Genomic DNA, 22,928 nt, shown 5'->3' on the forward strand with positions numbered 1-22,928 from the left:
ATACCCTCAAGAAAAATTAAAGAAGTAATAACTAAGTAGAGCTTGGCACAAAGCTCAAGAGAAAAAAATGTGGCATTTGAACTAATGTTCTGCTCTACCCTGAAATGTGTCAAACAGCAACAGCTCTGAATTGTATAGTTCACTACTGCAATGGCTAGGTCCATCTGTCATTCATGTGCTCTCCACTGGCAATGAGTGGCTTCTACAGATCCCTGAGCATTTTCTTTATAATGGACTTCAATTAATATTTCTGCCAATTACAGCTTCAGGGAAGTGATTCTTCCACCTTGCACGGAAGACTGGAGCAAGACAGGTAGCTTGATCTGTCACAGGTCATTTATATGAACCGTAAATATTTCTTCTTTTTTGTTTTTTTAATTCAGAGTCAGAATCTGAAATCTTCAACATTTGAAGTGGAAACCCCGAAATTATGGTTCTGAATTATCATAAGGCCTTGTGGGAGCTGGGATAAGCTAAGTTTTATCTTGCTGGCCTTACTAGGCTTACTTTTGATGAATGAAAAAAAGAAGATCCCAGGTATCCCACAGTCAGAGTGCATGCTGAGAAGCAAGTTTCAGATAGACTCAGCTTTGAGGAGGATGAAGCATCATGTGCCACAACTGTAAGGCACTTCCATAAGGAATTCCATTGGTATTTCAAAACTGACACTATGTGGACTTTTAATTCCAAATACCCTCAACCAATGGCAGTGGGGAGAGCACTGGCATTTTGAACATGTAGCAGAAGGTTCCATAGAAGCCAGATATGGATTTGAATGCTGAATTACCTGGGGGAATCGAGAATTGCACTTGGCTTTGCAGGTGATTTCCGCTTATGACAGAAGCCTAAATCCCAGCCCTGGGGACCCTGAGGAGGCTCACTGGCATACCAAGCAAGTGTACTAGGACTGCTGCAGCTGGACACTTACATTTCCTTCTCCTCATGGAGCCTTGATGCCTCCTCCTGAAGTGCCTGTAGCTGTTGTTGAGCCAGGCTTAGTTCGCGAGATGTTCTCTCCAGGTCTCTCAGCAGCTCCTGGTTAGTCAGCTTCAGCTTGGTGTTCTCTACTCTGGTTTCTTCTTTGCCACTGAGGAGTTGTGTACACTGATGCTCTAACTGGGGTGGAAGAAAAGAGGACAGAAAGCGTCACAAATGACTGAGGCATCTTGATTTTTGACGCTTTCAATTTGAGTCTTGGAGGATAGCTGAGTAGGGAGCTATTTCTATCAAAGCCAAAAAATGAATAAAACACATACGGCGCTCTTCCACTGCTCTTTGTACAGACATAATTACGTTACACAAAAACAAAGCCATTCCATTCTATGACTGAATTTTATCCAGTTCAAAAACACACCAGTGCAAACCATAAAAAGGCACTACAGAGCAGATTAGCAGCATTAAGCTGATATTCACAACTGCTATTTAAGACCATTTTCCACAAAGACCAGGCTTACAGAGGGCAATTCAGAGTTCTACCTAAAACCTGTTAGATTTAAATCTGACAGCTGATAAACCTTCCCATCCCCAGCAATATGAACAAGCAGTGACCTTTTTGCCACCTCAGACAAATCCACCAAAAAGTGTGAATTAGAGCCTTTTTTATTCAGTTTTATATTCCCTCTCCAATGTAGTACATCAAAGGAGAGATGCCACCTCCCTATAAAACAAGTAACAGCAGATGACAGTGGTTTCTGGTACATAAAGAAGTTCTACCTGTTTCTTCCTGGCTAACTGAGCACATTTAAACAATGCAAAACTTCATGTTAGTGAAGGCATTACTGACCTTAAAATACAAAAGTTTAATTTTGGGGGATTTTTTTTTGTTTTTCTGTATTAATTTTAAGGGATGTAAAATATACTAGAAGCAATGATACCATTTCAATCTTCTGGATCTGAGACATAACAGTGTTAGAACTCTCATTTTGCCCATCCCAACAAACAAAGCTCACCCAACCATAATCTGTCCTCACCCAGCTCTTCCTGTCAGTTCCCACCCTAGAACAGTGCTGTTGTAGTCTTGGTTTTGAATGAGGTTAAAAATAGAAGCAGAAAATACTCTCTAGCCTGAACTGTGAGAAGTCAGGAACAAATGTAGAGTGGGAGCACTTAGCAGCAGCAGCTTAACGTATTTGCTGAACTGTAGCCTCAGCAGGCTCACATTTCACATGGAACACTGGCTGGGCATCAGATTACTGCTGAACAAGGCTGGTTTACATGGATAGATTATGTCAGTTCCTGAATATTGCTTCCACTCCTCGACAGAATTAAGCTATCCATTCTAAGTAAAAAACTCAGAATTCTAGGTAAATTCTAAGTAAAAGTCTTAAAAGCTGCTTCAGATTCTTAAGACAAGACTCATCCAGAGGAGTGGCTTTGGGAGAAGAAAAGTGATCACACAAAGATGAGCTTTCAAAAATCTTAGAAGCAACAAACTGCAGACAGAAACCCCACTTAGAGAATAGTATGGCCATCTGAAAACTTACACAGAGACTCTTCTGGAAATGTAACTGCAATGGTAGCCAACATCAGGTCCCAGAATCATCTATACTGATGTTGGAAATACCTGCTTTAAATCCTGGTGCTCACTCTGGTCAGAAAAATGATAATATAATGTCTAAAACCCAGAATACAACAAGAGGAGAAAGGATTGTTTCACAGCAATACAAAGCTCCCTTCTTCCACTGTACCCATGCAGTACAGAGAAATAACTAATTAGGTGAATGCTGAATTGATAATAGAATGGCATAGATTCTATAGCTTCTAGCTGCTTATTGGAGCTGAAAATTGACTTCTATGTTCATCTGGTAGATGGAAACTGATGGGGAAAAGACTCATGGCCCACAGATGTGTTTAAGAAAATCTAGGTAGCAGAGAGAATTTAACCCATTTTCTATAGGTCAAGCATAGACATGGTAGTTGATGGTGCATATTGTCTTTTTTTTGACAAAGATGAGAGGTAAACCAAGTTTAAGTTGAATAAAGAACTGGGATTATCCAATGCAAATGACCTGTTGCTGAAGAGGTTTATTGGTGTCCCTGAAAGACACATACTTTGAGCGCCCTCCATGCAATCCCTCGTTCTTAGCTCAGCATCCTTTCTGTCATTTTTATATTTTTTTCTCCCTATTTATTTCAGTAGCATGTGAAAGATTAAACATTTATACAGTGCCATAAGGCAGTTATAAGCACTTGAGTCCTATTCCTCCACGTTTTCATGCATCTCATTCCCAATTCCAAGATCATGCTCTTCAGCGGCTGTCATCAGCACAGAACTCAGCATTTTATGCGAGAAGTCTGGTAACTTCCCTACATTTCACCTGGTCCACACCTACTTTCTTCCCCTCACATGACAGTCTGTGCCCTAGAGGTTATACTGGATATCCTCTGTCCCCAGTGCCTCCTCCTGGGATGTTCCAACTCACATCCCTAGAGGAACAATGCCAGCCAGACAACCCTCATAAGGGAGAATCCCTCTGGCTATGTCAGAGGAAACAACTCTGAACTCATCTGGTTTGAAAGATCCCTTCCACATTATTGCTAAGGATTTCCAGCAAAGAAACAATTACATTGTATTTTAAATTAAAAAAAAAAAAAAAAAAAAAGAAAAAAATACTTATTAATGAAGTTTGGAAAAAAAGCATTTGTGTTGCTCCAAGAGATTCTCTCATACAACCAAGCATAGAAGTCATAATTAAATCAAGCTACCTTTACTGTCTGTGAGAAGAAATTTAATTATCAAAGTATATTTCCATGCCAGAGGAGACAAAAGTGAGAGAGATCTCTGGATAAGAAAAGCATTAGACACATGGGTACCTCAGTGAATGAAAAGCAATACCAGAAAATGAGTGGGGATATAGTATTATAAAAGCAGATCTGAGCAAAGACAAGAGTCACTTTCAGAAAAGATCATTCCAAATCAGAAAAATATATGTAGAAAACAGTGCCTCTAACTACACTGAGTAAAGCACTCAAATAAATAGGCTAGGTTGGTATACCAGAAAAAAACCCCATCAAATACAACATATCAGATTAACAATGGGCCAATCTGTGGGTTGAATGACTGAAGTTTCAGTTATCATCAGTCCTCTGAATGAAATTATGTCACTCATCTCATCATTAAAAATAGTGAATTCCATTCGTCCAACACAGCTTCCTTTTCACAAAACCAAAATGGGATCTTCATACACCACAAAGAGTTTAATCTTTATGGTATATGAAGATCCTGTCTTTCAAAAGCACCGTTGTTGTGATTCATGCAAATTCATAATGGAGAGGGGAAATGAAAAATGCTATAAATTACAAATTTAAAAAAAAAGTAATATATTAATAATAAGCAATGTAGTGAATAGAAATTGAAAACAAAGAATCAGATTAAAAAATAATACTAATAAAAATAGCACAGACATTGTTTTATGTTCTCTGAGATAGGCAATAGTAGACAATGGCAATGTAGACAACAATCATAAGATAAGACTTCCTGGTATTGTTTCCTATATTGATTGATTATACCAGGCTTAAAATTGAGTGAAAGCCTTTGAATAACTCCTGTGGGTCTTATACCAAATTTATAAAGCATATACAGAATTTTACAGAATTACTGGTAGACAACCGAGTTTTAAACAGAAAACAATTTTTAAACAGTTTTAAAGCAAAACCAAACAAAGTAAAATACTACATATAATCATTACAAAATTAGAGAAAGTATTTTCTTATACTTTTGCAGTTAGTTTCAGACTAAAAACGCCTGATCTTTGTGCCCCCACGGGTATCTTCAAAGCATAGATTATTCCAGTATAGTGCTGAAATGTGGTAAAGAGCCTGCATAAAACCACAAGGGTAATTAACATCAAGCAGTTGATTTCAGCTATTGAATAGACTTTTAGTTCAGTCCTGTATCCTTATCAGCTAAACTTCACAGAATCACAGAGTACCAGGTTGGAAGGGGGACTCAAGGTCCATCTGTTCCAACCTTTTTTGGCAAAAACACAGTTTAGCCAAGATGACCCAGCACCCTGCCCAGCTAAATCTTTAATGTCCAATGTTGGGGCATCCACCACTCCCCCAGGAAGTTTATTGCAACAGCTGGTGGTTCTCACTGTGAAAAACTTTCTTATTTTTGTCCACATATTCATATTATACAGAGGGAATTACATTTACAGCATTTCATTCCAGCCCTTTAAATTCCAGTGCTACCTCCCTTCCCTAATGCTAGTCTTTCCTGCAATGACCTTGGAGCCACTTTACAGCAAGTTCTCTGCTCCCCCAAGCAGGCCATGCATTTTAGAAGTAAAACTCATCAGGTTTTAATATGGGAACTTGGCAAGCTGTTACCAATGCAAGAGAAACCTGCACTGCTATAAAACTGTTATCACAGAGATATATCAGGAGCAAGTTGTTCAGGAGGGAGCATTTCAAGTTCACAGTGCTGAATCAGTCCAAAACAAGTAAATGAGTGGCTGGTACAGGCTTTGAGCAGACGTGTGCACTAGAAGAGCCAAATCATTGTTCTCCGCTCTTAAGCTCCCTGCATGTTAAGCCAGTTCCTAGAACATTGAAGGCAGTGGAATTATGCTACATTTTCATAAAAATTAACCTAGTACCTGTGGAGAATGTCCGAAGCATTATTTTGTTTTCCATTTTACCACATTAAAGGAAAACTACTTTAGAAATAGAGGTTAACATTTTTCTTAAGCAGGCAATACAAAAACAACAGAGGGTCAAAATTTGGCAGAAACACATCACACCAACTTGCAGTTTTGGGACCTAAAATAGTACCCAAAGAAAATCATATGAGCAAATAAGAGCTATCTATTTTTTAACTGCAAAAGATATTGGTCAGTACCCTTTTCTGTTTTTGAACCAATTGTTCCAGTTCTTGTTCTTTTGACCGCAGCTTGCCCTCCAGCGCTTGACTGTGGGACTGAAACCTCTCCGTGTCCTGCAAAATTCCAAGAGGAAATGGATTAACAGAACAGCACAATTGCATCACAGGAGGAGAAATAACGAATCAGGGATGAAGCTTTCCACAGTGAATATAACAAGACATGGGTAGCACTCAGTTTAAGGATGGTATCACTTATGAATCTCTAAACTGCTCTAGTCCAGCAGCTTCCGTGAGCGTGGTTGCTACAGAATGTGCTGATCGCACATGAGTAGGTATCGAGCCTAGCAAGTGGAGGCAGACGTCTCAGGCAGGAGGCTGAGGAGCTTAGCCAGTCTAAATCAATGCAGCCTTAAAGTATCCCCTCCTTTCCAGCCACGGCAACTCAGGTCGATGTAAAAGAAACAACTGCCATGCTTCAAATCCATCACTAACAACAATTTTTCACAGATGTTCCATGGTGTAAACAAGCAACTGGGGCTTCAAGCTCTGCCTTTCACTTCACAACTATATTAACCTGTCCACTATCTAAGTACCCCTGCAGTCACTGGGATCTCCCAGTCACATTTGGGATTACTCCTTCTGACTGAGAAAAATTGTCAGCCCTCTCCTGAGTAAAATCAGGTTCCAGCAGTTTGTATCAGCTGAGAATCTCCTGTTTCTCCAAAAACAGGCTTCTACTAAGATCCCCAGGAAAATGCCTCTGAACAAAAATAAAAATTCTCTCAAGACAGCAGCGGTTCTTGCAAGTGTTTTCCCTTAAGCAGTACATGTAATGGGGTAATCAAATGCGTGATAACTGGCTCTTTCTGGGGAAGAATATATATGCAAGTGAAAAAACAGACTAACTGCCCCTTTTGTGTAACATTCAGTCAGCAGGGTACTAAGTATTGTAAATAGCTACAATTTGTACTTATTTGCATCGTACCAATTTCTTTAAATGTATTCTTCAAGAGCTGCTCTTCATTCAAGCCATAATAATTTCCCCTTTATATGGCATCAATGCATCTCTCCAGGCTGTAAAGTCTTTGTAAGACTTTGCATTAGAGAAAGAATTTAACAGTCAGATCTCCCCAGATCTCAAATTAGTCATGCAAAGAAACAATACTTCATGAGTGTCTGGCAGCCCTTAGTGGGACTGCTGACTAAACTGTAAATAGCTTGAGTGGGAAGCTTTCATGAAAAAGCCTGAAAGAAATGGCTTAACCTCAAACACACAACTAATTAGGAGATCCAACAATCATTGCTTATGGAAAAGTCTTTGTTGTTTGGGGGTTTTCAGTACTACTACTTCAGTTGTTGGCTATTAAGAGCACATAAACTATTTTTTCCACAAAACTGCTGTCAGGCAAAGTTGCAAATACTTTTTATCCTTCAGCTGACATAAAAACTTTATTTAAAGGTTTCATCTCATCAACTGCTAAAAACTGCTCTCAGCTTGGAAAGGGAAAAAAAAAAAAAACCTTGAAAATTTGAGTCAGGTTCACTACCCTGTAAGGCAAGTGAAAAGAATGATTCCTCAGACAGCTGATAAAGGCACTTTTTTTTTTTTTCTTTTTCTTTTTTATTTTGGTAGGCAGGAAACAAAAAATATTTGATATACTTGTATCACAAAAGGACACTTTAGATACATTTGATTATATTGTCTAGATATATTTATATAATACTTGAGAGAGAATGGAGGCAATAATCTCTATTTTGGCAACTGTTTCTATCATGTATTGCTGAAACCCTGTATTTGTTTCATTTGTATGGCTGATGCCAAGACAACAAAAAGGGATGAGCCAGTAGCTCAAGAGTGATTGCCCCAGGCCACCCAGAACAGCTGTGGAGCCTCCAACATTTTAGTACTCAAAACTTAATTGGCCAAGTTCCTGAGCAACCTGATCTAGTTAGGAAGTAGGGCATCACCTTCCCACCTTCATGATTCTAAGATGACTCTTTCCTGGAGCACGCTGGAAGTTCTTGTTAGTTTCCTTGTTTCACAAGAAAAAGCAGGACAGAAAAATCCAAAGAAAAGACTATGGACACAGTAGAGGAAATTCAAAGGTGACTTCCCAAAAAAGGAATTCATCTTCAGGTGTTCTGGGAACACCATGGCAGAGACAAAAGATTCTGCCCCGTGTTTATTTTGCAAATAACCACTGGTTGTTCCACAAATTACCATCACTCGATTCATCCCTTTTTGTTATCTCCTCCCAAAAAGCAGAGACTGGTGCTGCTCTGAACAACCTCACAGAGTGTTTTTGCTGGTTGTGACCAGAAGCTGCACCTCGAGTAGCACCAATAATACAATGCTTGTAGTTTAACTGCCTTTCAAAACAATGTTTTGAAAGCCACCGAGCACAGGACATCATAGCTCCTTCATCCAACACGTCACTTAGCTTGAAGCTGCAGAGACTAAAAGTTTGAGGCTGCAGCACAAAAGTAGCTGTGAGGTAAAAGATGTCTTTACTTCCTCTGTTGTGAAACACATTTTGTGGGCTTTAATTTCACAACTAGAATGAGTTTAAAACCACTGAAAGGGGGAGCAGAATCCATGGCCACTATAAGAGAGATACTTACTTTTAAGAGAAACTGCTCTTTCTCCTTTTTGATTTGCTGTTCCATTTCCTCATAGAGATGTTGAATTTCTTCATCATAAGCAGCAGTCTTCCTAATTAGAGATAAAAATGCACTGATTAGGTCTTTGTAGCATTACTTCAAGTCATGGCCCACATTACCAGCTAAGCTCCATATCTCTGCCTTAACACAAGACTCCAAAGAATGTTCTGGTGTCAAGGAAATAGAAAATTTTGTGCAGCAAAGCTCACTGATTTTTTTTATTATTATTATTTTCTCATGGATGTAAAGCTTCCATGGCTCAAGAGCTCATATAAAGCTAATGTTTCCATATAGAGCAGCTGTTCATTATGCAGTTTTAATGACTACTAGATCTTAGGTATAAGGAAGAGAATTTCCTAATGACAATACCAAGATATCAGAGTCTAAATCTGACAGTTAAAACTATTTTCACAGCAACCTTCTCTTTTTTTTTTTTTTTACTCTTGGACTGCACTGTTGCCCATTCAAGGGTACTGAATGAGGTACTTCTGTCTAAGACACATTAGCTAGAATGGAATTCTTGAAAGCTGCCTTACTGCTTCTCTAACTGCTCTGCTGAAACAAATTTGAAAAGCCCAGACAAGGAACAGAAATAAATATGCTGTGCACAAATGTATGCAACTGTAGGGGAAAAAAAGCACCTACTCAGTGCACTTTTTTCCCAGTAGAATATTGCAATTAATATCACTGCAGCTTGATCCATGAAGGATTACAAGGAGCAAATGCTTTATCTTGGACAGAAAAATTTAACTGTTGACAGGGAACAAGATATCTGCTTTGTTTTGCTACTATTGTATTCTGTGCTCATTAATCTAGACACTGAAAAGCAAAAATCTCTTTGCATAAACTAAGGGGACATCCTTAGAAAAAATTTTGATAGAGATTATTAGACCCTTTATCTGACAGTACTGTAAACTTACCCATATTCTTCCTGCCATAGCTGTTCCTTGAGCAATCTGCATAATGCAACTGTTACAGATAAAATACAGAATCTTCGAGGGCATTCACATCAGCAAGAGCAAAACAAGGAATGTGCAGTAAAAAAACCCCAACATTTATTTTGTATCTACTTCTTAATTTTTTTTTTTTACCTAATGCTGTATATATTCTGCGTTTTCCCTTATTGAAGGCCTGGTTCTCTTCTCATTTAAAACAAAGCCAATTTTAAAGAAAATTCAAAAACTTTACCTAATCTAAGAAGAGTGAATAAAACCAGAAACAAGTCTGTCTTTCCCCCTTTCAACAGCAGAACACCTGACACTGCCACCTTGCTTTTTCGGTCACAGGTAAAAAAAATGTGAGACATTTTCCCAGGGTTTACAGAAGCAACAAACAACCACCAAGCTCCAAGAATTGGAGGAAAACAATGGCTGCCACTTAGACTTTTGTAACTTCTGACTAGATGAGAAAACCAGGGGCCTCTGCCATGTGACTGCAACCTTTCAAATAGAGAGTGCCAGAAAATCCAGAAGCCCTTTTTGCTGCCTTACCCCCCTCATACTGTAAAGATGGGTCATATTCTGATCTCAAATTATTTTCTTGAAACTAAGAAAATGCTAATTTCTTAAATTAACACTCATCAGTGACATGGCAGAGATGCTCAAATCATACACCTACTGTATTCATGTAGCACAATGTCATTTTGACCGGTGCTAGACTGAAAAGCCCTGCAAGTTTAGAGAGGCAGAACACATTGCACAGCAGTCAGTGTTTCCATGGGAATCATAAAGATTTTTCTGGGCTTCCGTGTGACAGGGAGAATAACTTCAGTCCTGTGCTTTAGCTTGCTGATTTAGGTATTTCTTTCCTCTTATGTGGGAAGAAATTATACTTCTTACATTTCTATCCTCTTCTCTTTGGAAGCAAAGGATATGGTAGCACCATGAATCCTGAAGGCACTGCTGAATGTAGGAATCTTTTCAGTTGGTCTGGCACATAAGCACATGCCATTTCTGCAGGCTAACTACTCTCCGAGCATTTAGTTCATAGATTTCCATTCTTATCGCTGATGAAATTAAACAGAAGGGGGAAATAATATCCCCTAGTAATCAAAAGTCTAACAATTTTAAGTAAAATAACTAACAAGCAGAAGAAAAAATAATCCAATACATTAGCTGGCAAATATTCCCCACATATATACAGGAGAAAAAAACTGAATAGATCAGGATATACCATTGTTATGTGAAAAATGCAACATGATTTTCTATTCCTTTAGATTACCCCTTCATGTTTTACTTAACACATAATTTCAGTCATATTTGATAACGTAGTCTTTTTTTAGTGACACTCTGGAATAAACAGATGAAGATGAAAGCAGATGAAAAGTAACGTGAGTTCATTAAGTTCAGATGGTAAATTTAGGATCAACACACTTAGAAGGGTTTAATTTCTGCCCATTTATGTAGCTGCAATGTGAATTGTTTTGATTTCACAACTGCTGTCTGTGCAGTTTGTCATAGTGGTTCTTTCTCCTTAAAAAAATACAGTGGTTTGTGCACTGTATGAACTAATTTCCTGAGGTGCTGATTCTCCTCTTCTTCCACAAAGATGGATTCTGACACTATCCCATGCTAAGCCCAGTGAGAAGTCAGCTCTTCCTTCCCTTCCCCTTTACCCTTTTGTTTATCTTGCCTGTTCAGAACTCTTGTTTGAAACACAGTCTACATTTTTATTAGGTTTGTCCTTCAAATGCAAAGGACAGCAGCAGACAGAGCTAATGGCAGTTGAAGATTTTATCTGCTATTAGAAGAAAAAGGTCTTTCTCATCTCTTTTAGGCTTACTTCATATCGGTCTTATTACAAGCCCCTTGGTTCTACTGCCAGGGATTTGAAGAATAACAAGGTCTGTCATATTCCACTCCAGCCTGCGCCTCCTCATTCAAGAGATGCGACCTTTTAAATATAGCTCTCAGAATAGCTGTTCTATTCCTTTAACCACTGAGTTGCCATTCCCTGCACTTTTCTTCATCCCACCACATTTTGCCTCTGTTACAGAGACCAGAACTTCCCACAGACAGAGCACTCAGGACACGGGTGCACTACGAGTGAATGCAGTGGCAAAACCATGCTTTGCCACGTGCTCAGCAGCCTCTCTGCTAGTGCCTAGCAGTTTACTGGGCTCTTTTGGCTGATTTCAGTATTTGCTCCCTGCAATCCCCTCATGGGCTTTCTCTGGAATTGTAACTGCCCATCACATAAGCATGATTTTATTTTCTCTTCCTAATGTTCATCTCTGCTTTTATTTGGGTGTTCAACACATCACCTTAATTATTTTTAAAAATACTACTACTATGTTTAAGAAGCCATCTAATTTTAAACTAGCACTCAGAAAGAAACACAAATACCAAAAAATCAAGAAGAACTAACCTACCCTGGCAAATAAATATTGTACCCACAAAATTGCATTTGGTTTAGATTTAAAATCCCTTTTTTTGGTTTGTTTTGTTTGGGTTGTTTTTTTGGGGTTTTTTCCCTCTCTAGTTACATCAGTGTTAATGTGCACAGTCCCCCACGTGTGCTGTATTTTCATGTTTGTGTGTTGAGAATATATGTTCAGCCTCACTGCTGTCTGGACCTACAAAGAGGAACAGCAGCAACCTACTGGATCTATAGAACCAGAACAGGAGGAAAACTCCTGGATCTCTCAGACCACAGGACTCAGGTTCAAATATGAAAATATACACATGTGAAAGGTCCAGAAGAAAAGACAAAAATAAAGGTAGAGAAGAACATCACAGGTGAAGAGCATAGATTTTTATGGCATAAAGAACCCAGCATGCACATGGAGCTTTTCAGGGCATCCAGGATAGAAGAAAAAGGAGCAGTTGAAGACAAAAGCACAGCCTACACTCAGGAAAGGTGACAAAAGGCTGAGAGTAGACTGCCTTATTGCCTAATGACTCATGGAGGTGAGTCAGGAAGGAAAGATGAAAGATCAAATTCATATTCAATTTCCAGACAGTATTATTTCCACCAATCAAGAACAACCCAGTAGATCTTATAAGACCTCAAAACTCAGCATCCCTTCTCTTCTGTGACCCCACAGTAAATCCTGGCCAGTCTCTGCAGATACATGCACCTTAGTGCTAATAAGTACGTGGGTATTAAAAAAAATTAATCTTCTCCCCTATATAGTGCTGGCTTGAGCTTTGCTGTTATTCATACATAGTTTAAAAGAAACAGGCTATTCATCCCCACTGTTACTACCAAAGACAACATCACTACTCCAATTCCTTCCAGAAATTGACTACAAACAAAACAACAATCAACCTGCTGAAGTCAGTGGTGTTAGCAGGAGCAAGAAAAAGAAGAAATTAGCTAAAACATGTTTTTACTACAAAGTCATAAAAACCCAACGCACTTTCAAGGTAGAGATTGCACATCAGCCAGGAAAGATAATGCTAATACACTCTGTGTACATCTCTGCATTAATCAGAGCTATTAGACAAACACATTTATTCATTCAGTTCCCAAAAAAACACTCACAGGGAAACCTTGAAAGAACACTCACACGGAAACCTCAAAAAAACCCACAGAACAAACCTTTCACCACACATGGTAGTTAAAAGCCTCTAGTCTAAAACAGACAGCAAAACTCTCTGTATGCTGTTTCCAGCTGTCTGAAGACCACACAGAGAATTAGCTGAAAATGCTACCATCAATATAAACCAATTGTCTTTAATGATCATACATTTTTTTAGGTTTTTTCCTTCTTCATAAGCCTTGTCACATTCTCAGAATAGTCAGGAGAGTGCTGAACAAATGAAATAAATTTTCAATAATATATTTGTGTTTATTGCTCAGTCTGTAAGAATCTGAAATTCGGAAGTGACACTTTAAAAATAAAAATACAGTGGAACTTCAACTACGCCCATAATTTTGCATTTTGTTAAGATTTAGCACCATAACTTTTCTCCCTCTAGATAACTACATATAAAAGATTGATCTATTAATTTTTAGTTCTTACACATATTTTTGTATGTGCATTTTATGTACTTGTCTATATTTACATTTTTAATGTTTTATATATAAAACATATGTTATTTACTTTATTTCATTGGTTTGCTTTATATATATAATTCTTAGCTTACATTTTCACTAGTATCAGCACTTTGTGCCAGTCTAACATCTTAAACCTCTTATGTCTCTGGCCAGTTAATCCAGGTTTAGAGCTTTTCTGCACGCAATGCTTGCAAAACACACAGACAATTTACCAGATTTACTGTTAAATACGCCCTTCCTCTGAAATCAAACAGATTAACTAGATTGGAATCACTCAATATTGTCTTAAAAATTCAATGCAATAACAGACATCTGCAAAAGAATTTCAGTCAATAAAATCTTAACCAGAAGAGAAAAGCTAATTTAATTCAGTTCAGCAATATGAATAGTTTTACCAGTAGTCTTAATGCCTGATAAAATTTTACATTATGGGAAATTTTACATTCTGTGAAGTCTTGTCCTCAGTTCTCCACTGAAATACCTTGTTTATCTCAGAAGTTCAAATAGCAGGTAAAATAGTTGTAAAACTACACAAGTGGTCTAACACAGAGAAATACTAACTTTTTTAGAGCACATTCCAACTCATTCTTCTCATTATCTGCTTCTTGGAGCTGGGAAAAAATTCTGACCAGGAACTCTTCAAAATTGGAAAGTAAATGAGGTTCTTCTTTTCTTAGCTGCAACCAAAGTTGCTTCACATCAGTGTCACTGAAAGAAAAGATCATAAAGGATTCATTAAGAGAGAACATTTCCCAGGCCGCAGTAAATGTCCTTAGCACCTTTGGTAGATGGAGGCTTCAGGACATCACTAGTCAGAACACAAAACTTATTAAAAACAACTTAAAATGCGCCATATTTGAAAAGGATGAGGGGATGGGAAACTATGGAGATTGAATTTATTAAAAAAAAAAAAAAAAAAAAAAAAAAAAAAAAAAAAAAAAAAAAAAAAAAAAAGTACTGTAACATCTGGCCATTCCTGACCGCAGAATAACACAGGAACTTGCCAGACACTCCACCTAAACAGGGATGGGTAAGAAAGGAGTCAGATGCGATACAGTATGCTCTGCCACCACTTCTATTAAAAGCAGTTTCCACAAATCTAGAGGCGAGGGGGCAGTGGAAAAGCTAATAAAAATCCTTTTCTCATAAGAAATGAATGAGATTCAGATTCCCAAGTAATGTAGATATGTTAACAAATTGCATTTGTACCGCATTCTCTCATTTTCGATACATTCTTATTCCATGATTAGTCTGCTACAGAAAGCAGAACAAAACATCTTGAAATTTTGATTTAAAGATTTACCAAGATAATGTTCTGTTTCTAAATCTGTTCAGCAGACACTGACAGGTCTATTGTGAATGATAATGAGTTTCTAATACTTTGCCAATATTCTCCTGAACCACTTTACTTCTTCCTGACTCACTCTCTTCCATGAACATCGCAACCCCAAACCTAGCCAGGAAAGGGTGCTGTATTCAAAGGACAAAATGAGGATGAGGATAGAAAAAGTGGGTGATAAATATCTCATTATAATGAAAGCCTTCCAGGATGACTGACAATGAACTGTTTCCTGGAACAGGCAGTCAGGGGAAGAGAAGGACCAATGAGCACTTTTATTCCATAGTAAGAAGCACCAATGTATTTCTTAAATATCTGTACTACTTGTACAGATTCTCTCCCATTTTTGCCCAACATTTTGTTGTTGTTGTTGTTCTACAGTATTCATTGTGATTGACCAATGAATGTGAGGCCAGCACACAAAAAGCTCTTTGAGGAGGTTTTATGCTCCATGTTTCAGAGTGAGCCATCGTGGCCTTGGAAGAAGTAGCATTAGTAGAGCAGTCACAACATACAATTATGCATAAAGAAGAGCAAAAGCGGAAAAAGTGGAGAAAACTTCCCTACTTATGGTGCACTTTAAACACAGCCCTTGCCAAAAACACCAGCCATGATGCATTGATTGAAAATCAGTGACGTCTGTGGATTACATGCTTGTAATTATCTATGTTCAGATCCCACGGCACATCAAGTGGTACGGCTTTCACATGGCAGAAAAACACGTTTCACGTGCCTGGAGTACAACAGTTTTGGCCTTGGGTATTTTAGTCAAATGGCATTTTATCCTGACAGCAAGAAAATTAGTTTTTTTAAGAATCTCTGTGGTTTTGAGCAGCTTTTGTTCTCGCCATTCATCTTGGATTCCATTAAAATCAAACCCAGAGGTAATCATAAAAGGTCATACAACAGATTGCTACTCCTGTGAGAACTCACTCATCCAAAACCTTTGTAGCTCCAAGACGATCCATCAGATTTGAGAACTGGAATTCTTCATCCTCATCAACAGTCGTGCTCTCTTCATATCTAACTGGGCAGGCTGCTTCACCTTCTGATGGCTGCACCATGTCATTTTTCAAGGCAATCTGCTCCAAAAGAAACTGGCCTAAGAATTAGAAATTACACACATTAGCATTGTCAGAAATTACTATAAGAATCAATGTCATACCAAACATACTAAAGCTCAAATTTTACGGTAAATAAACAACAAAAAAATGGGGCATGCCAAGAGGATCCCTGAGTTCTATGGCTGGCTTTGTGCTCAATTTAATGACTAACCTTCAGTAAATCATCCACCTCAAAATTCACAAACATAATAAAAAAAATCATATCTCCATGGAAAAACATAAAAGGACATAAATTGCAGTAACAACCCTTCATAAATGTTGTGGTTTTCTTTCTTGATAGGTCTAAATAGATTAGGAATCTAAAATATCAATACTTATAAAATGTATATTAAATAAAATTTAACATTCTTTTTAGTGCATGACCAAAGACACGCATTCAATTCCTATATAAATTGCATACAAAAAGCTATACTTTATTAAGAGTAGTTGTATGGTGAGGATGCAAAAGTGAAATTGCCACATGAATAATCAATATATTTGTGCTCAGTTGCCACTGACTAGACACATTCCATCAAATTCTAAATGAGCCATCTACTTTATTTGAACATCCACAAGTCAATTTTTTTTTTTTTTTTTTTTTTGGGGGGGGGTGGGGAGGAGGGGGAATATTGTGATTTTATGCAGAAGAATTTTTGTTATATTTTAAGTTCCAGTAGAGAAATTACTATAGATCCAAGGAAACAGAAATACTGGTGTGGTTTTATGTTTTTATTTTATTTGCTTTTTTTTTCCTAATGGCACCCAACAGAGCGTGTTGGAAACAGAACTGAGCATGTTGCAAAGAGAGGTTACAGTAAATTTCAGATTTGAGACAATTTAGGAATAGAAACAGGACTCTCTCAAAGTAAGTGGTGCAACATGAGTTTTATCCAACACTAGTCTGCCTTCTCAAGCAGCTTTTATTTACTACAACTTCAGCTTCTACCAGGAATGCCAACATCACCACCTAGCCAAATACAGCACTACCTGGCCAGGAAAATCCCTGTCAGTGCTGTGTAGCAGGTTAAAATGTACCATGCCTTACACTGTCTATCCTTATCTTTTACGTGGTGTGGCCCATATCCTTTGTGTGCCTGTGTGGGTGTCTTTGGGGTACATGTCTAACTTTACTGCCAGCTGAACCGGCAAACAGGAAAGCAGTGGCCACATCCACCTGGGCCTCTGGACTGGGATCCAGCACCTGAACAGGAGGAATCCTCAGGATCTGGAGCTGCTTGAGATGGCAGCCACTTACAACCTCCCTTAATAAAGAGTTTTGGTTATGCAGGGACGGCTTATGAAATTAATCTTAAATTAACTAATGAAAAGCAAAGCATATATTATTTCATTTTTTAACGATGTCCATTTTCAGATTAGAGCACACTCTATTGAAGGTACTTGATCTACCTCTACAGTGGGAGAGGTGGGACATGAGAGAATTAGGATTTCAAACTACTGATGTTTTGTAAAGAAAAATGAAGGTCCTGTTTGCTGGACCTGTGGATAGTAACTAAATTGAGACATACTGCTACAATTCACACATAGATGAGATTCCGTTTCCTAGAGAAAATGCTTAAACCTTAGCCAGCAGAGCTAAAATTAAGTACAAAACTGATTCTGCATAAACAACCACACTAACTAACATCGTCATCTTATCTGCAATGTCACAGCTGGGGAGAAAACCGCCCTGTGACAAACACAGAACATGACAGCAAGAGAGTAAGAGTGCTGTTGCAAAACAGGCAGTTACAAAGAACTTACCAGATCACATCTTACAGTAGTAATAATTGCCTAATCCTGTTTTGTTTTGAAATAAATTAACATCACTTGAAGAATTAATTCATCATAGAAAGCATTCCCTCAGCTCTAAGGACCGTGGTGTTAACACATTCCTAGCATTGTCTTACGCTAAGATTAGAGATAATTTAAATTTTCTTTCATGTCTTTTTACCTGATATGAACTAACATACAAGTCTCACCCCCACCCCCTGCCCAACAGAAACCTTCAATAAATTGTACATAGATTTACTCAACAGCTTAAAACAGGTGTGATTCAGATGATTACATCATTTTCTCATATTGTGCTATGGCTTGCCATTTTGCACAGGAGATAAAGACTCTGGAGCCCTTTGTCTATTTAGTCACATAATTAGACCACTTCATCATCCTCTGCCACACATATCTGCCATATTTAGGGAACAGTCTGGCTCCTTGTGTGCATTATTAAGTGTACTGTTAATTTTTGTTAAGAGAAAATCCTTCTTGATTGATGTGGAGAGTACAGAACATGAATAAAGCTCAGAAGAGGAAACACACTTTCCAAGACTCACTGAATCCTGTGATGAACTCCTTCGGGGTAAGTGAGCCATTGCCATCAGCATCCAAGGTAACAAAAACTTTTTCAAGTTCTTCCAGGCTAAGAGGTAGCTCAGGGTGCAGTCTCTGTAATGACAAATCATGCAGCAACTTTATCCATTACTACAGGATAAGAGGAAGACTGGGCTCTACAAAATACCCATAGTACAGCATGATGGGTCCCTTGCCTCCCTGAGTGAAAATCCAACTACAGAGCAAAACCAGATCAACTGAGGGACATTTGCTTTAATGACTTCTTTATTTGCCTTTAGGAATTCCATTATGACAACGCAAGGAGGACAACCGCCGGGTGCCACAAATTTCAACCATACAGGGAAGACGAAGAACTTGAGGTGGAGTCTCAGCACCTTGGTGAAATGGCTTGACTATCTTGGTGTAACGCCTTGGTTATCAGGCTACTGGACAAACTTGGCAGCAGAATTGTACACCTAGTTCCTTCCACATCATAAAGTCAAGCAAGAGACTCTCTAGACAACTACATTAGAGAAGGATATACCGTCCTAATTCAAGCCAATTCAAAAAGAATACATAAATAATTAAGTAAATAAAGCAAAATTAAGAAAGCTGCATGGTCTAAGGACCAAACCTGTTGCTCCCACAAAGAGTTAAATTCATAACTGTCTACTTCTGAAATGCAGCATGCTCACACCAAAAAAGACAAAGCTTCATAAAACCAGCTCCACAAATATAACATATTTTTCCCTGATAATCTAAAGGCAAAAAAAGAATTCTGTAAAACTGATCCTAATGGTTTTACTCTAACTCTTTTTAACAGTGTAGGCAGATTCACAGAAACAGGAGGAAACTGGAGTGGCAAACAACCTCAATAACCAGCATTTCCACTGGGAGACAGCACTAGGAAAATTAAAACCTTTCCTCAGCTTGAGAAGCAATATAATGCTCACTGGTACAGTCCTCTCCCCCTGAACTCCTGTTGTATATACAACATATTAAAACCACAAGCTAGTAGGTTTGATAAAAGTTCATTAGATTAAAAGTGCTGATCTGTTCCACTGTGGGGGAGGGATTTAGGGCCAAAAAATGTTTCTCCTGCAATCCAAAAGAGCAAAAACCACTATTCAATATGTTAAGCCACATAGGCAAGGCAAGAATTGGCTGAGTGCATTAACCAGGAGTTCTCTGGTTGCCACAAAGGGTTTAGGGTATGTTTTATGAACTGTCTGGATTAAATGGAAGAGTGGTAGTCCTAGGAAGGTCCTAGGAAGTGAAAGCAACACAGCTCCTAATCACAGAACTGTATGGAATAGTCGCAAAGGGATTTCTGGGCAAGATTAGTTGTGTATTGCTGCCTGCTTCCAAAAAAATAACTTAGGAACACTTGATGCATACTCGGTTTAAATGACTTATTTCACCAGTGATACACCTCTCTTCAGTTTCTTACCTAAACACACCCATCCTCCCAAAGTCTGGATTTCAATCTCTAAGATCGAAAGGGAAACTTTTTAAAATCAGCTTCTCCTGTAAAATTCTTACAGCCAACACTGCAATGATGAGGGAGAAGGTGCTTCAAGCAAATTACTCTTTTTATGTTCAGAAAAAACAGAAACTTGACTCTTACCGCCGGATCTTTGGGACCTGCTGAAGGAGCACCCATTTGGCCACGCCAAGAACACAGACACAGCTGCTCTTCCAGTGCAGTGGCCTGTGAGCCTTGCTGCAAACCTGACTGACAAATATGGGCTTCTCCAACCACAGCTGCAGAGCCCTAATGCAGAGTCCAGCTTCTGATGAGAATTACAGTAAATATAAGTAGAAAACATCACAATTACTTGTGTTTTCTTTGGGGGGGAAGTATGAAAATAAGAGATTCTAAGGAATGTACCAACATTTTGCTCCATTAAATTCCCTCTGGATAATTTACAGACTTTTATGAACTGGGACGCACTTACTAAAACTAAGTCAATGTTTATCCAACCTCTTAGGGCTTTTTCTTAATAAAAAAATTAAGGCAGTTGGTGGCTAGGAAAGCGAAATGTTATTGGTCTCATAGTTGTGTTTTTGTTTATTTGCTCATTTCAAGCTTACTGTAAAAATACATAGGTGCTTTCAACATGAGGCTCCTAAAATTTTTAAAAGAAAAGAAAACAAAATAAAACATATTCAGAGATACCACTGGAGCTTCAAAAGAAGCTATCTGTACTGCCACCAAATGTGCTCTGTGGTTGCATGATATCTGCACTTAATTCACTCAAAATACCAAGCTTTTACACAGCTAAATAAAAGGACAGAGGTCAAATAGCTAAGAGCAAGATCTGAACCCAATCCTCCTGTGCACATTAGAGCAAAGCATTTTACAGCACTAATTCTCATCATTCATTATAACCTCAAGGACCAACAGATGAAACTGTGTTTCAAGTCTAAGGTAAAATTTGCTTTGTTGCCGTTTCAGAAAACCTCTCACTGGTTTGAAAGCTGGCTACAGCTGGTATTTAGAAATGGAATGAAAAATTAAAAAAAAAAAAAAAAAAAACAAAAAACAAACCAGCTATTAACATCTCACAATAAACAACACCATACAAACAAGGAGGAGTAAATCTTTAGTGTAGTTACTGTTATACACACAAGAGAGAACACTGCAAGATTTGTTCCATCAAGATTAACTGAATTTCAGATACTTAGCACTCTCTGTTGAAATCCTGCCTTGTATCCCATGACTAAAGATTAAAAAGCTTAGCATTAGCATCCTATATTTGAAGCAAAGCTTCAGGAATTATAAGAACTACAGACATACCAAACAGCACAATGCAAAAGTGATCAACACTTAGCACCGACTAAGGAAAAAAGTTGTTTATTTTATTGATTTATGTTTTCTTTACAGGGAGCAATCATGAAAAAATACAGGAAATAAAATCAAGTATAAAGGAACACCATCTCAAATGTCCTGAGCACCTTTATTTCTGTATTAAAGAACTTACATACACTTACATACAAAGATGAAGTTTTCAGAGAGAGTAAACAAACACTCATGATGAAATAGAAGAATGAAATAGAACTTTGTTGTTTGCAACCCTGTTTCTACTGCATCTTTTGCAACATCTCTTCTAGAACCTGAAGTATAAATTTAACAGCACTCTAAATATAAACCTAGAATCAAACAGAAACAAATTATTTTACATTCCTTGCAAAAAAGGTATTAAAACATTTTATATATGTATACATACATACAATTATATGGGTTTTCCATTAGGTAAAAATATATGCCATTTAGTTTTTAGAAAGATTGTAAAATTTTAATCCATTAAGCTCTCTGTCGCATTGGATTTACCAAAAACTACCACTGGCGATATATTTGTTTTTTTGCATTCAGTTACCTCAGTGAGATAATGCAGACTGGCAAAGCCTACAGCAGAGCAAGCATCCGCATTCCTCTCTTTTTTCAACTTTGCATAATTAACAGAGGTCATCAGAAAACTCAGCAACACACAACTGCAAAGAAAGCTCTTGAGAGCTAGCAAACTGAGCAGCTTACTTAGGAGGTTTTTGCTTTTCAAAAATAGGTAGTTAAAGTTGTTTCAACTGCTTTTTCATATATACAGACATCTTTGTTTCTGAGGACAGGGAAAGTTTCTAAATTTTTTATTAGATGCTTTCTTTAGTAGTAGATCATGATGAATTTGTTTTGCTTCTGCTCCCTAATTCTGTTTTATCCATAAGTACTGAAGTAGAAATGCATTAACACAAATTATGTTTTGCATGAGCACTTTCCTGTTTTCTGCCACATACAAATCATCTTATCACTTCTGCAATGTGCCACAAGCACATTTTCAAAAGCTTTTGTTATAGATAGTTGCTTTTTCTCATCAGCATATTCAGCAAATCTGATTTTGGCCCCTCAAACAAATTAAGCACAATTTCCTAAGATTGCTGCCAACACTGAATAATGTTAAAAATACTGTTCCTCTATAGTTCCTACATATATATGTGATCAAGATGAGAGTTCACCATCGTCTGACAGTGAAGCCACAGTGAAAGACTTTATTTACACAATTTTTCTGAAAAAAACTATAAAATTGGTGGACTGAATACCCTCCTGACACTGCGGCAAATCGCAATATAATTAATTTAATGGTGTTTCGATGTTTTCAGCAAGAATAGAACTGAATTCCTGAGGCATCACTTTAAATTTAATTTACTTTGATTTTCCACTTTTTTGTTGCCTTGTCTGGGAGAAAAAAAATGCAAGCATTATGTAAGACTTCAAAGATATTATTTTAAATCCCACATATCTTTTTAAAGTTGTGAGGAGGGTGTTAACATTTTTAACTCTAAATTAATCAGTCCCAACTCACGAAGGGCTTTAGGAGCTTCTCTCATTGTGTATTTCACATAACCGATTTTGTTTTACCTGCATGTCTTGACGCGTGACAAAGCCTTTGCCTTCCAGGTCACAGATCTCAAAGAACTCTCGTGCTTTTCCCAACACAGTTAGTTCTGGGTCTTGCTCTCCAGTCCTGCTCCTCTCTGCATCTCCTAGCTGCACAGGAGATGCACAGTCTCCTCTTACTCTGTCCATGGTTACAATCTCAGCTCAGGAATCCTGGGATGCTGCTATCCCATTTATCCATAAATTCTGATCTGAAACCTGTGCATGGAAAAATGTAAG

At 37.9% G+C, this 22,928-nt stretch overlaps 1 protein-coding gene across 3 annotated transcripts in view; it reads right to left on the reverse strand.

Annotated features, from left to right (window-relative positions):
- The window catches only part of CRACR2A (calcium release activated channel regulator 2A), a 53,067-nt gene that overhangs the window by 20,689 nt on the left and 9,450 nt on the right, over positions 1-22,928 (reverse strand). The window contains exons 2-8 of one of the 3 annotated variants that reach the window (XM_040055498.1): positions 22,671-22,907; positions 18,259-18,370; positions 15,759-15,927; positions 14,048-14,194; positions 8,447-8,537; positions 5,843-5,938; positions 929-1,116 (exon numbers count right to left, since the gene is read on the reverse strand). In XM_040055498.1, coding sequence (XP_039911432.1) covers positions 929-1,116; positions 5,843-5,938; positions 8,447-8,537; positions 14,048-14,194; positions 15,759-15,927; positions 18,259-18,370; positions 22,671-22,838 — 971 coding nt within the window. In that variant the 5' untranslated portion in view covers positions 22,839-22,907. Of the gene's footprint in view, positions 1-928; positions 1,117-5,842; positions 5,939-8,446; positions 8,538-14,047; positions 14,195-15,758; positions 15,928-18,244; positions 18,371-19,883; positions 19,958-22,670; positions 22,908-22,928 lie in introns of those variants that run through there. The other 2 variants (XM_040055500.1, XM_040055501.1) reach the window with 2 other exon arrangements.

Source organism: Hirundo rustica, chromosome 2 (genome assembly GCF_015227805.2).
Source record: "Hirundo rustica isolate bHirRus1 chromosome 2, bHirRus1.pri.v3, whole genome shotgun sequence".
NCBI lineage: Eukaryota > Metazoa > Chordata > Aves > Passeriformes > Hirundinidae > Hirundo > Hirundo rustica.